Source organism: Petromyzon marinus, chromosome 9 (assembly GCF_048934315.1).
Source record: "Petromyzon marinus isolate PM22_M1 ecotype Great Lakes invasive population chromosome 9, UKy_Petmar_22M1.pri1.0, whole genome shotgun sequence".
In the NCBI taxonomy this organism is placed as follows: Eukaryota; Metazoa; Chordata; class Hyperoartia; order Petromyzontiformes; family Petromyzontidae; genus Petromyzon; species Petromyzon marinus.
In genome coordinates, this window is record NC_133675.1 from 13506573 (window position 1) to 13521438 (window position 14866).

General features: G+C 44.9%; 1 protein-coding gene across 2 annotated transcripts in view; it reads left to right on the forward strand.

Moving 5' to 3' along the window:
- LOC116940480 (CMP-N-acetylneuraminate-beta-galactosamide-alpha-2,3-sialyltransferase 1-like) overlaps window positions 1-14866 on the forward strand; it is a 59675-nt gene that overhangs the window by 37477 nt on the left and 7332 nt on the right. For both annotated transcript variants that reach the window (XM_032950361.2, XM_032950362.2), the window contains 3 exons: window positions 1698-1880; window positions 10682-10730; window positions 14306-14425. In XM_032950361.2, the coding sequence (XP_032806252.1) occupies window positions 1698-1880; window positions 10682-10730; window positions 14306-14425 (352 nt within the window). The remainder of the gene's footprint in view (window positions 1-1697; window positions 1881-10681; window positions 10731-14305; window positions 14426-14866) is intronic.

Here is a 14866-nt window from a genome sequence, read left to right on the forward strand (position 1 = left end):
GGTGTGGTGCTGGCCACCCACCTCCCTCATCACGTCCTGTGCCGGCCTTCGTGGCTGCTCGCGGACACCACTTGACCCAGAATGTCGATTCAGGATATCAGGTGTGGGGTGGGTGTGGGTCTTTGTGAATAAAGTCCCTTCCAAGAAATCCCTGGTCGGGCGGACTCCTGGACGCATTTAAAATGCATTCGTGGCTGCCAAGATGAACACGAATAATTGTACAACGTACACCAGTGAAAATCGTTTATGCTTTACGCACAGCTACTTGCGTAAGAACAGGACACACCATGCTCCGACGAAACATGATGGCATCTTTTGAGCATCATCGCCCGTGAGCTGGCAAAGTTTAAATGTCTTAACAGTACCGTCCAGGGTGGCAAATGCTAACGATACTTTTATTGAAGCATTTCACGTCTAGACCACAAATGTGTTCGCTAGCAAGGCCATCTTGGTAGCTGCTTACGAGAATATTGTGGTACGCTTGACAGACTATTGCTTTGGGGGGGGGGAACTGATAAGAAAAATCTACAAATTATGAAAATGTAAACAAAGTGTGTTTATAGTTTATTTATATAGCAAATGTATACTCATAGCTTTTCTCACTCCCAGTGGTATTGACTTATACCCCCTGTGGCTCATTGGCTGTAAGAATGTACTTTAATGCTGAACCGGCACATTGTTACTTGGCAGGTGTTTAACGAACGTTCAGAATCGCGTAGATCAGGACAAGGGGACTTGTACTGCATAGATTTCCTGCGCAATGTTATCGTGCAAGGAGTTGTTTCGTTTGGACAGAGTAGCAACGTGGTAGAGACAGCAACATTCTCCGTATGTGGGCTGCGCATGTGAGCTATTTGGATTTCATTAAATCGTTCCCAGTAAACACTGTTGAAAAAAAAAACATTTTTTTTATTTTACCAGGTAAGTTCCCACTGAGCTATATAGCTCTTTTTTTAGAAACAACCTGGCGATCACAAATGGTAGCTCAACAAAAGTGGCTTAATCATGTGGTAATTTATAGCCGCCAAATACTCTAAACGCGTGATGTTGATTCTAAATGTGAAGGGAAAACCAGAGGACTTGGATAAAAATCCACCTGACCATGGGGAGAACATGCAAATAATACAGGCATGAGAGTCGGGATCGAACCCACGACCTCCTGCATACCAGGCGAGGTATTTAACATCTCGCCGCCATGTGAGTGGGTTTAACCGTTCAGTTACAGCAATGTCCTTTTGCCTAGGATGTGCTATCGTGACACATTGGTTTACAGCTGTACATGTGTGTCCTATGTTTACCAGTTTTCTACTCTATGCGTTGGAAACCTGTTGAGATTCAAGGGTAATAAATTAGTCCGATAGCTAATTTTTTTCTGATCACCCCTCCCATGGTGCCCTGGTACACATCTGGCCTCTGTATATCTTTTATTTTTAATGAGGCCCTGCCACATTCCAGGCTATTGTAAATGGCTGAGCCCATAAGCAGCACCAGGTCATATAATCCAAATGATTGATTCAAATGATCGAGTCAAAGGTCAAATGCCATAATCTTTCAAATGATGACTCCTCAAGTCATTGAAATTGGTGGGAGCGGTCTCGGAGATTATCCGCTTGTATGTACGACAGACACATTTTAGAGTGTGCGATCGTGAGTTTAACATGCCCACATGACGTGCGTCTGCTTACGCGCACATTCAGAATGAACAACGCGCCGGTGCAGTGCTTCGAGCGCGACGTGGGGAAACGCACGACGCATCGCTTCGTCTACCCGGAGAGCTTCAAGGAGGACATCGCCACCGGAGTGGGCCTCGTGCTTATGGCCTTCAAGTCCAACGATTTCCTGTGGCTGCTCAACAAGCTGCCCAACTACAATGTCTCAAGGTCAGTCCAAAGCGACGTTGCATGCGCGGCAGTGACAAAACTCGGTTGCAAACGTACACATCGTGCCGCAGGGCGCACGTAGGAGTGCTCTGAACGGCGCTCGTGAGAAACAGCACGCTGCGCGTCCGCAATCACACCGCGCCATCGATGACTAATGCACATTGTCGCCGTCGGCTTCACGCAGAAGGAAATTCTGAGAATAATATTTGCTACCAAGGTGAGTGTTTTTGTGGGTATTTCCACTGGTTGTGTTCGTGGTTACGTTATATCAGCACGGTTGGCTACGCACGGTGCGAAAGTTCAGCATACATACATAAATTTTAATTGTGTTGAGGTCTGCTGAAGGCTGTTTTTAAAAAAAAAAAAATGTGGAGTCTTTCGTCAGTTTATGATATATAATGGATTGAAGGAACACACGCTAGGTGGGTACTAACCATGAACCCACAGACGACACTGGACTGTAATCGTGCTGCTAAGAAAAGCACACATTGAGTGAAGAATCCAGTGGGAATGTTTGCTTATTTTTGTACAAAACTGCCTTTGGCAAAAAGCCACTCTGGCCTGACCGGTCTGTTGGGACACCAAACAAAGGCACGGTGCAAGAAATACACGGGACCGCAGAGTATTTTCCTCCGGTATTGTTTTGTTTGATTAATCGCCACAGTGGCGCAAGGAATTTTCTTCCACGGGGTGACCAGAATTGAGACAATTCGTTTGCGATGCAGCAGAACTCCTTTTATCCACGACCGATTGAGTGTGCATTATTTTGTCCATTAGACCGATAGGGCTCACTAAAACTCCCCTTTCATCCGAAACCCCCTATCACTTTCGTTGTCTGCTATTTTTATTCGTAGATAAGTGGAGTACATTTAGCAGATAACATCGTGGATATTGTAATTCGAAAATATTCGCCAACCGTGGATAAGAGTTCTACTACACTGTGTAAAGCTAAAGTTTATACTTTAGAAATGTTCGAACGGTATTAGTAATCGGTATTAGGACATTCATGTTTTTTCATCATGCATAATTTTTACCATCACACTCTTTCAGAAACTCCAAGGAAAATTAATTCGGCACATTTCCAAAACTCCAAATTCAACCCTTATTTTTCTTTTGTTTAAAAAACACACGAGACATTCCCCCCATCCCGGTCCCTGGGAGGGAGCAGAGTTGAACAAATATCGAAAACATAAATAGCCTGATAATTTGGTTATTAAGCATAGACTCTGCTGCGATTGTGCCAAATCGCAGCTTTCTAGCCCTTTAAGACTAGCATTCCAAATTTAGATTGGTCACTCGCTGTCATGACCTCACTCACTACAATATATACAATTCATATACTTAAGGGCATGTCAGAATACCTTTCCAACGAGGTAGTTAAAGCTAAGCAGCAGTGATGTCGAAAGAGAAGAAGCGGACCAATTATTCTTAAACAATAAGTGCCTTAATATTCACGGTTTACATCACCGAGAAATGGAGTCACATGTGTGTCCTTATTTGTGTAGCCTGTATTTGATCCTCATCCTATTCCGAACATTTTCCCCGTTGTGTCATACGCTGATTTTAATGAATGAACGAATGAGTAAATGAACGAATGAATGCATGTGTGCAGAGCTAAAGTCTTCCTGACCCCACTTTCATCCTGAGTGCTATATCCTCAATATAAGTTTAGTGCACGTGTCTTGCCTACTGCCATAAAGTCCCCACCTCTTGTCTGTGCTGTAGCTTCTCCGATTTTCCCCAGCACCCGGATGCTTGCAGTGCAAGTTCAGTTTACACGATTGACACAAGTCCCAGGTTCTTGGAGACTCACTGGACATGAACGCATGAACCTCAATAAAATGGAGTGTGGAGTCGTCCCTTTTAAGTTTTAGAGAATGATGTTGTATTCAAACGCGAACCCTTTGCCCCGCTCATATCGTTAGTTTAAAAATGTTTGTGGTTGTTTGGTTGCCACGTTTAAAATTAACAAGTACATTTTTGCCACAGTTTCCGTAATTAGCTAGTGCCATTTCTTCCTGCTGTGTCACTTTGATTACCGTGCATGAAGAGGAACACATGGATTAGAGAACACTTTCAAGTTCTTGACATCATCCAAACTATTAAGTTAATTACATCGTCCAAACTCTCTTCCGATATCAGGAAGCCGCTGGAGTTATGCACTTTTAAATCTAGATTGAAAACAATTTTTTTTATAACTGCTTTTTCTGTCTAGTTTGTTGTCCTTCCCCAACACCTCCGATTTAAGACGGTTGACTACGTACGGTGCAAAAGAAGTCCGACATACGTACGTACATTCAGGAAAGTAAGTTGGCTTGGGAAAGACACGTCGCTAGAAGGAATGATGGACCATGGTCAATAATAATAATGATAACTGAGTGGCAACCAAAGGAATGGAACGCGCCTCAGAAGATGTTCAGCGAGGAGACGGAGTGATGAGATCAGTTTGTGTGCACGTGCTGGTTGCAATCGCAGGATCGTCAGAAGCGGCGGTGGCTTGGGAAAGCGTTCACGCAGCAGTGGATAGAACATCACCGATGATGATTGATGAAGCAACATGTTTTTTGAGGCTGATTTGTTTCCAAACTCTCAGCCAACCTATTTATATTGATCACTGTTACAACGCTGTGGGTGATCACGATATAATTTTCTCCGATACCAAGGTTCTTTGCAAACCCACGGGTTTCTATCAGAGATTTGTTCACGAGGCAATTCAGATCTACAAACACGGACACAATTTCAACCGAGAAGATGGTTTCAAATTAAGCAACCATTGGAAAGATGTTCTAAATCGAATCAAACATTAAACTAATTTTTCAATGGTACAGTATATTTTCTAGTAGTGGTACCCCAAACTTTCTCAGCTTCTTAAAATCCCCTTTTCACACCACCAGCATGTGGACGCTGCCGTGCCCCCTCGCCAGCCTGCACAGGTCGACCCCCTCCCTACCTTTCATCATGCTAAGTCTGCCTATTAAAATGCAATTTTTTTAATGCTAATTTCTTTGTCAAGGCACCTTAATCCCTCTCACACAGCTTAAAGGCTGTGGTCTGAGCTTGGCTCTGTTTCACTCCAGCGCAGTCTTCGAGACAGTCTGGTCTCTTCACCTGATGAAGGCCGCTTGTGTTGTGGCCGAAACGTCGTGTTTTTTGTTGTTTTATTTTTTACCTACGTGACTTTACCGAATAGAACCAAAGAGTATGGATACTTGCAGTCACGAAAGCTTCAAATCTAGAATTGATAGAGTAGAACATTACTCAGCAAACATGGAAAGTCGGGCCAATGTTGGGACAAGTTGATCCAACGGTTCTAAACCAAATTCTGTTGGCCGAACGTTGGCACAACCACTGGGTGCTCGTCGTCGTAGTTGTCTGCAGGTCAACAACTGTGGACTGTGAAATTACGGAGAGTCTGAGGACTTTGCAAGGACAATATAACATAGGGTATCATCTTCGTAACATTTGTTCAAGTGTCGTGTACCTGTTCAAACACTCGTGACTTGTCACTGGTCACCCATGGCAGCTGTGGGCTTGTGTTGCCGTCTTGCATAAGAAGTAATTAATTTTATTTTTTATTTTACCAGGTAAAGCCCACTGAACTATATACTGTACCTATTTTTCAGAAGCAACCTGGCCACAAATGATAGCTCTACGGAGTGGCTTATCATGTGGAAATGTATTAAATGACAAATAGTCTAAACACGTGTTTCTAAATGCTGAGGGAAAAACTGCAGGACCCGGAGAAAAATCCATGCGGCCACGGGGAGAGAGACACGCAAACCTCATGTATATCAGGCGAGGTAGTTAACATCTCACCACAGTGGTGCCAGTGCAAGTGGGCAGCTGTTGCGGGGCTTTTGGAAACCCACACTCCTTGTGGATTCAATGTGGGTGTCTTGTGATTCTGGACTCCCCCTACATTTTTAGATTTTAATATGAGACATCCACGAAAAATGTTTCACCCCTGGTCACCAAACAAACACACACACACAGTCAGCAAAAGCACACGTACACATAGTGAGCACCCTCTGGGTTCAGCAGTAGAGTCTGCAACTCCTAAGTGTGAGCAGCAATTAGCAGATCATCAGCACGCATAACGTGGTTGAACAATAGGGAAACCGTCCCTTTACCGCACCCGGGCATCGATCAACTTCGCATTGTACCTGTGCCAGATGGAAATTCATCCGGTAGAGCTATGTAAAAAGCGTAATCGAACTACATGGTCAAAGACGACGTTAAATAGTTGCATAAGTCGGAGGAAATTTCTTTTGCACGACGTTAAATAGTTGCATAAGTCGGAGGAAATTTCTGTTGCACCCCAATGTGAACAGGAGCAGAACGCCGGGGACCCCAACAGTGTGAAGAATAACCCAAAGCCCTGGCCTATCGATGGTATCATAGGCTTTGATCGAGTCAATAAAGCAGAGTCTTAGGTCCTGTTTAAATTTTCTACACCTCCGCTGTATGTATGTTGAACTTAATTAGCACCGTACGTAGCCCACCATAAGCTTAGCAACTTTCTAACAATATTATTCCGGCCTTCAAATGTATTCATGCCTTCCAATTTCTCTAGCCCAGATGCCTGTGCCGTACCCACTCGGGCATAAAAGTTACCCAATAGGATGACTCTATCCTGAGGGGCCACTTTAGCCACCACCTGTAACAGAACTCATTAACCTTGCATTCCTCCACAAAGACGTCCCATATAGCCTTTAACAGACTGTTAGGGGAAGTGCTGTTAGCAAGCACCTATGAAGGCCGACACGGCACACGAGGGGGTGGGTGACCAACACCACGCCTGGCCGCCTTTGTTACCCGAGTGGCGATGTTTACACACCGCACCAGGTACTCAGTTGAGACTGATTCGACCTAGGGGAGACCCACGACCGGTTCAAATAATCGTTACCGGTGTTTGGCCGTGGGTGGGAACCGAACTCGGGTCGCCGGGTTCGTAGCGCAGCGCTCCCCCACTCAACACATTGCGCACAGCATAAGGACACAATATTGGCCCAGCCTGCGCGCACACGCACGCACGCACACTTTCGCACGGTCCACAAGCACCGCGCACGCAGTGCAGGAGAGCACGTATCATTTTAAAACAACGTGCACATGCATGGCGCACACTGCAGGAGACACGAGCTCTCCTCTCCACATCGAACCTGCCCGACGATAGCCACAACCCGTCGGCTGCAAGGACGCCCCCCGCCTCCAAACTTCCAAAGGGGTGGGAGGGGGGCATCACCGATGTGAAGTTGGTGTGGACGCGTGCGCATTTCTAGACTGCGACTTGCCGCATCTGGCAACGATTAAATCATTCACACGCACGTGAGTTGGTGTGTGTGTACGTCTGGAAGTCTTTGGTGTGGCCTGTACCTCAGACTCTAGCGAGCAACGAGAATTAGGCCATGGAATTCGCTCAAAATCCAGCAGTTTGACACCTCCATCCTCGTGGCGTAGAGCAAAGTTTACACTATAAACCTGGTAGATATGGAAACGTGCACTCTTAATGCCACTTGTATTCAATGACTAAGGTGTAAAGTATGCGTTAAGCTTTGCGAGTAGTGTTAAACGCGTCGCTACACGTGCCATAATTTGTTTCATTATTTTAATGCGAGCAAATCATTTGCCACTTGCCCCGTATCAGAAAAAGTGGGTGTCCCCTGCAGGTCTGTTTACACAGTGGCTCGTAGTTCTTCACACTGGCCAGGGACTGTTAAACGTTAGTCGCGCGCTGTTCTCATCGTTTGATTCTGGATCCTGATACTTTCGCAGAATGACCCACACTCGTATTGACCTTGCCTGGTCCTTAACGGTCCAAGGCTGCAGAAGCTATCTAAATGTATGCATGTCGGAGCTTCTTTCGCACCGTACGTCGAAGGACAACAAACTCACCACAAAAAGCTTTTTTTTTTTAAGAAATGAGTTTTCAATCTAGATTATTTAAAAGTGCCTAGCTCCCAGTGGCTTCCTAATATCGGAAGGAAAGAGCGTTCCAGACGGCCGCAGGAGCGCATCTGAAAGCGCGCGATGCGGTGACCGCCTTTGTTCTTTGCTGTCCTAGTGGTCAGTTGAGAACCGTTGGATGAGGGTTCTATTTGCTGCATCGTGAATCCGCACGTCTCCGACGAACGAGTGCAAGCCGTACGTTGAAAGTCCCAGCTCGTCCACGTGCGGTGCTCGTGCGAGTCCTGGCGCCGTGTGCCCGTTGCTGAGCACTTTTATAGGACGGTCACATTGCTGGCGTGTGCACACTCGCTGCACGTGTTGTCGGTTAAAACCCGCAGGGATCCTCTATTTCCGCTCAATCCCTCCCTGGCAGTCGTATTCCCCATTGCCAAACGCTCGCTTCCCCGCCCGTCCGCCCGCCCGCCCGCCCCCTTCCCTTCACCCTCCTTCTCCTTTAACACGGCAAAGTAACTGTGGGTGCCCTGGAGGGAAATTCCACACTAATGGGCAGTTCGTCTCACGTTCATTCCCCGAGACGTGGGGTTAATGAACGCACGCTCTTGCCCGTTCAATGTTGCTCTGGCCGCTGCTAGCATCATTCTCTAGCCACCGTTGGATGGTGGCCTTTCCTTGCCGGTGCCACTCACCGGGGGGTCTCGTTGCTCTCTGTGTTTTCATTTTTAATGCTCTGCTGTAACCTGCTACTGAATTATTTATAGTTGAGCAGTACGGTGGAGGGCTACCGTTATTGCATGCGGTTTATCCCAAATGAAAGGAATGCTAAGCGTGGCATGTGTCTGCGTGTGTGGCAACTGAACAAGTTCTGCGCTTTAAAGGTGAATGTGAAATGCCATTCAACACATGTGGGTTATTCCGGTTGCTAATGCAAAGAAAGACATTTCTTGAAATTACATTTTCATCAGGCCTCATGTTTTAAAGTGGACTCTCCAATTCTGATGTTCCACTCTGTCTATGCTATGGAGAAAAACCATTGGCCAACGTATCACCTGTTATCTTTTTTCTGTTACGTTCGCACTGTTATTGTTTATTTATTGTTTTTATTGCATCACTGCACTTCCTAAAAACATCGTGATCAATGATAGAGTTAACGACTCTCAGCATTTCACCTGCAAGTCTTGAATGTGATTTAAAGTAGCAGCTGATTACAGTAATTTACGTATTACTTAGATCGGTCACGTGCATTCAATGGAACCTCCAATAGCACTCCTCAACATGATGTAAACACGGTTAAAATATACATTTAATTACATGGTGTATGCGTGGCCTATTTCTTTGACATTTGTGTTGTCCCTTTACCCAGTTATATCCTAAATGTGCTTTTGGCGGCAAGTCAAGAGCTGAAGTCTCGATAATGAACGCTTAGAAAGAGGCAGAGAGCGGCACGTTACCCTGTGCACTAGATTAAAAGGCCTCTGCGCAAAAGGTTTATCACAGGACTGCTTCTGCGATCCCTTTTGGTGTACTTTTTAACCCCACGAGAGGACACTGCACTTTGCCACGCGTACTTCTGCAGAGAAGCGTCCTTCTCGTTTGAATGCCTGACAGAGCCCTTTGCCCGAAGACATCGACCACGTACAGACTTTTCATTTTCAGGCCACAGTGTTATTGACGAATGGTGTAGCATGACAGAGTCAAGCCGATTGTGTAACATTCTTAAAACTCGAATCCAGCCAAATAAAGTGAAACATTTCTTTGTATAATGGTGTTTGTGGAATTATTGCTGACCGAGCTGAGATCATCAAAATTTGAGATCTTGAATTTACCCCTACAGCAGCCGTAGTCGGCAGTGCCGGTAATGTGTGGCGACGTTTTGCATATGTGGTTACTCGCAAGGTGTTTGGCAAATAGTGTCAAACATCGTCATGCGAAGGTGGTATCCCGATATTCAATTTCTCATGCTGGGCACGAGTCAGAACCAGAATTGAGGAGTATAGGCGTGACTAAACAAGCGATTTCCTTCCGTTAGCGAGCAACATATGCATAAAAATGGCGTGACTTGCACGGACCTGTTTTGCCACTTGTAATCTTGCACGTCCGCGCACGTAGCCATTTGAGCAAGTGCAAAAGGTCAGACTCGCACGGAGACAATCTTATGCTTTCATGGATCGATCTGGCTGCAGAAACATTCAATGCAGGACAGGAGTTTAAACAATATCCTGATGAGTTCCTCCCCCATCGCATTCGACATTACTTTGGTCAGAGGAAAGTACCATATTTGGGTACTCGGATGTATATATTTAGTATAATGATGATAATACACATAAGTATGTTTAACACGTAGGCTTTCGCGACCAATATTCGTCATAATAAAAGTTTTTGGGTTAGATCGCGTTATTTATGAATGTGTCGTAACCCTCCACCACCCGACACGCCCAAACAGTAAAAAATGTGTCACGTTTACAAAATACAAATAGTTCACTACTTTAGCCCACCGGTGTGTTGTTAAATGATGTTGATTCAACACACTGGTTGGCTAAAGTAATGAACTATTTGTCTTTTGTAAACGTGATACATTTTTTACTGTTTGGCCGTGTCGGGTTGTGGAGGGTTACGGCACATTTATAAATAACGCGATCTAACCCAAAAACCTTTATTATAAGACATAAGTATGTATCTGTTTGATGTCTAATATTAACTTCACAACAGTAGTTTTATTCAAAGTATGAATACATGTTCCAGAAGTCACGTGGTATACCTATTTTAAACAAAGAGTCAAAACGGTGGCCATGCAATTTGGATAACTCACGCCAGAGTCGTTTTAATCGAACATTACCCTTTACATAATTGCGGCATGCTGAAATGTATTAACAGGCAACTTTTGATTCTCTCTCCAGATTTTTGTTAAAGAAGAAGGTTAGCCTACTGGACCTAAAACAAACCAAGGTATGTGGATTGAGCCGAAATGGTTCCACGTTTTCCCTGGTGAAAATTACCCTTTTTTTTGATTGACACACTTTTTGTCCGTTGTTCATTTTTTGCACATTCAGCAAAGGTAGGTTTCCCTTTAACACGTATTCGGGCTTTCGCGACCAATATCGTCCATAACATGGGGAGTTTTGGGTTAGATCACGTAAATATAAATGTGTCGTGAAACCCGCCACACCCGACACAGCCAATTAATAAGGTTTTGTCATTTAAACAGAACATGCCAATTCGTTACGAGTACAGCACAGCGGTGTGTTGGAGAGCAACTCCACAACATTTGTGTACTCAGATTGTAAATGTGGATTTGCTCTCCAACACACCGCTGTGCTGTACCAGTAACGAATTGGCATGTTCTGTTTACGTAACAAACCTTACTAATTGGCTGTGTCGGGTGGTGGCGGGTTTAACGACACATTTGTATATTTACGCGATCTAACCCAAAAAAAACCTGTAATATGGATTATGTTTCCCTGCGGCTGCTACGAAAAAAGTGTCGAATACCTTTGCAGTTGTGATCGCAGCATCGCCTTGCCCTTTAAATTATTTAATGCATCTCAGCGGAGAGCCGTCTCTTGCAGCTCAATGCAACAAGCCCCCTCAACGTCCCTTCCTACTAGTGCTCTGCGGCAGAGAGCCACGTCACACTGCATACGCTGTTAGCTCACGTTGCCAGTCAGTGCCTTCCCTTTGAGGGCTTGAGCACGACCAGCAAAGTCCTCCACAATGACCATACCTGCCTCTCACATTTGTACACTCAAAGGGACCCAATAACCCAGCGTGTCGCCTCGCAGCTGTGGCGGGGGGCCACTCGAGAGGTTTGAGATGATAGCCCATCCTGTAACGTCTCGCTATCATTAATACGGTTTGCGCGCAAATCTTAATTGTTGCACGTGGACGTGGAAGTTTGGTGTTGGACTTGTTCTCATCGACTGCAATTTTTTTTTTAATGCATGACAAATGATCGGTAAGTGATATTAAGGAATAATGAAGAAAGATGCGTGAGAGGGAGGGAATGAGTTGAGGAATCACTCCCTCATCCTCACATGCAAATTACCCGCTCCCCCCGCATATCCACATATCTTCAAGGGTATGAGTTGGACAACAACATTTTTGCCTTTGGCCATTTCAAACTGGTTTTGTCTTGCTCTACCATCATAGGCGATTGCACCTGTTTTGCAGGATTCTGTTTTCCACATTTACTATCCCCCCCCCGGGCTTTCACTGATTTTCCTCTGACCCTTAAACCCTTTCACGTGAACTAACCTTCAAGATTAAGAGGCTCTCACGAGGAGTTTTCTGCCACGAGCGATCTGCCCCTGAGTCAGCACCAACTTGTGTAAGAACCACTCCCATTTGTCCACGTGATTCAGCTAGCCGGACAATGTTGGCTCCAGTGACATGAGTCGGACAACAACAATATCAAGTGAGAAATTAAGCGAGAAGCCAGGGCTTCTCACTCGATATTATTTTTGAACATTGCCAGGCTCAATTAAGAGTTTAGATAATCTGTGCAAGGTGTATTCACTCGACAGTACATGTTACTGTTATTACCTACTATAATCCTTTATTATTGTACCCTGTGTTTTCATAAACCTATAATGAGGTTCATAACATTTAAAAAAAACTCAACACACAAATCAGTAACACTGCTGTAAAAGGAATACAAATATATACATATATATGAGTTTTATTTGTGCGTATGCACCATTGCCAATGCAGTATCACATAAACATACATTGCAGGCTACTTCAGCAGAAAATAAGTACTGGATTTAACTTTAGTTGGAGTGATGTATTTTTTTAAAATAGAATTACACCAGGCATTTAGTTTGGTCCTAACCTCTCTTCACTTGTTTCCTAAAAGAGTTGTTCCAAGTGGAGTTTCTAAACTAAAACTATTTTTTTTATTTTACCAGGTAAGTCCCACTGACCTATGCAGCTCTTTCTCAGAAGCGACTTGCCCACAAATGATAGCTCAACAAAGCGGCTTATCACGTGGAAATGTATCGCAGCCAAATACTCTAAACGAATATTTCTAAATATGGAGGGAAAAACCAGAGGATCCGGAGAGAAATCCACATGACCACGGGGAGAACATGCCAACTCCAAATATATAGGGTTTGGATCGAACTTACAACTTCCTGTATTTCACCACCACGACGCCAGCGGTGGCGACATGTTTAGATTTCTCCTTCGGACATCTCAGGTTCTCTTGATTGAGACAGGCAGTATGGCTTGAACCCTGCCTGGACGCACATTTAATTACTCTTGCGTGCAATGCTCTAATTAGCTGCTTTTTAGCAACTTAATCCACCCCCCGGGACTGTGATACATATATTTATTTTTGTAATGTACAGTAACTTAAGTAGCTTTATATAAATGTAATTTATTCAATATTATTATTATACATAGAAACCGGTGGGTCTTGGCGTCATGAAGGGACGTTTTGGATTTGTTCAATAGGTCTCCTTTGCATGAGTGCAGATCATTATCCGAACGTACAGGTAGCTTGGTGTGAGCTTCCTACGTTCTAAGAAAAACTTTTTTTCATAAAATATTTGCTTGCTGCTTGAGACAAATCATCGTGTTGTGTAAACTACGACATTATCATACACTTGCCGAATGCAATAGCTCACACATTTTCTTTACAAATAACAGGATGGTCAGATGGAAACTTTGAGGAAGTTGGATTATATTGACATCCTAACACATTGACCATAACAAAAAGCCCTTAAACACTTTGCCAACCATTGTTGGTAATTGAAGCACGGTTAACATTTTTTCTCTTCAATTGGCAAAATTGTGAATAGGACGTTTAAAAGGATCTCATTTCCACTTCGGATTAAGTGTGTTCTACTTTATAGCAAGTTTAATGATGCGAAAGTGGGCATGCACCAATTGCCATCTGAGGACAGCTCACACAAGAATCACTGTGCGTTATATTTGTGCTTGGATTAGCCGCAGATTTTCAGGGTATATAATAGTGCTATCGCATGGTGCAATTTTTCCTTTTTCTCATATAGATACGCCGCAAGCGCCGTAAAAGGCATCTGTGTGTCGGGTGCCAGGAATTGTTGTGTTGGGCTTTATTACAGCCATGCCGCACAGAATTGGACAGACCTCAGGTTGGTCCTGTGCAACAGGTTGAAAAACCTGTAAGGAGCGCCTATTAGGGGGGTTGGTACAAGGGGCTCACTGAATGTTTATTGGGAGAAAGCCTTCGGCGGAGTTTGACTTTTATATTTGGGGGGGGGGGGAGGGAGGGGGCAAGGGGTTCGCTTCGTCCCTCACATTAGGCATCGCGAGTGCAATAATAATAAAGGTGTCCAGTTTTGGGTGGGGGGGGGGGGGGTGCGCCCCCCCGTGCCGCCCCCCCCGTGCCCCTTCCCCCCCCAAACTCGGCCCACAGAGAAAGCACCGTGCACGTGCTTTCAGCTGCGAGAGGCAGGGGTGTTGTTGACTCTTGCCGGTGACCGAGCGGTGTTTTAATTTGTGTGGTGTGCGGGTGGTGTGTGGGTGGTGTGTGTGGAGCAGGTGTTGGTGGTGAACCCCACGTTCATGAAATATGTACGCGAGGCCTGGAGTGAGAAGCACGGCCGATATCCCTCCACGGGCTTCCTCACCACCTTGTTTGCGTTGCACGTCTGCGACGAGGTGAGAGGGAGCGACTTTACACTGCGCGGGGCGAGGAGGAGGGGGGGGGGTCCACAGTGAAGCAGCTTGTGCCTTATTTGTGTCCACGCTGCGCACGTACAGGGACTCCTCTACCTACGAACGAGTTAGGTTTCAGAGGTCTGTTCGTAAGTCAATTTGTTCGTAAGTCCAACTTTACTCCTGTCGATTCCAAACGTGTTGTGCGGGCGTGTACACTAACACGAGGAATGGCTTTAAAAGTTGTGTGATCTCCTGTAGATGTAGATGTCATTGTTTTTTTTTATGTTCTGCAGATGTCGATGCCAATTCCATTTGGTGCTCGTGTATCCTCTCTACTCTCTTGAAAAACGTACCAAGAGATGTCTGCACAGTTGCTCTCTTCTTCTTTGGTTCTTTCGGTAAAGTCACGTAGAATGAGATTAAAATAATAAAATAAAATAA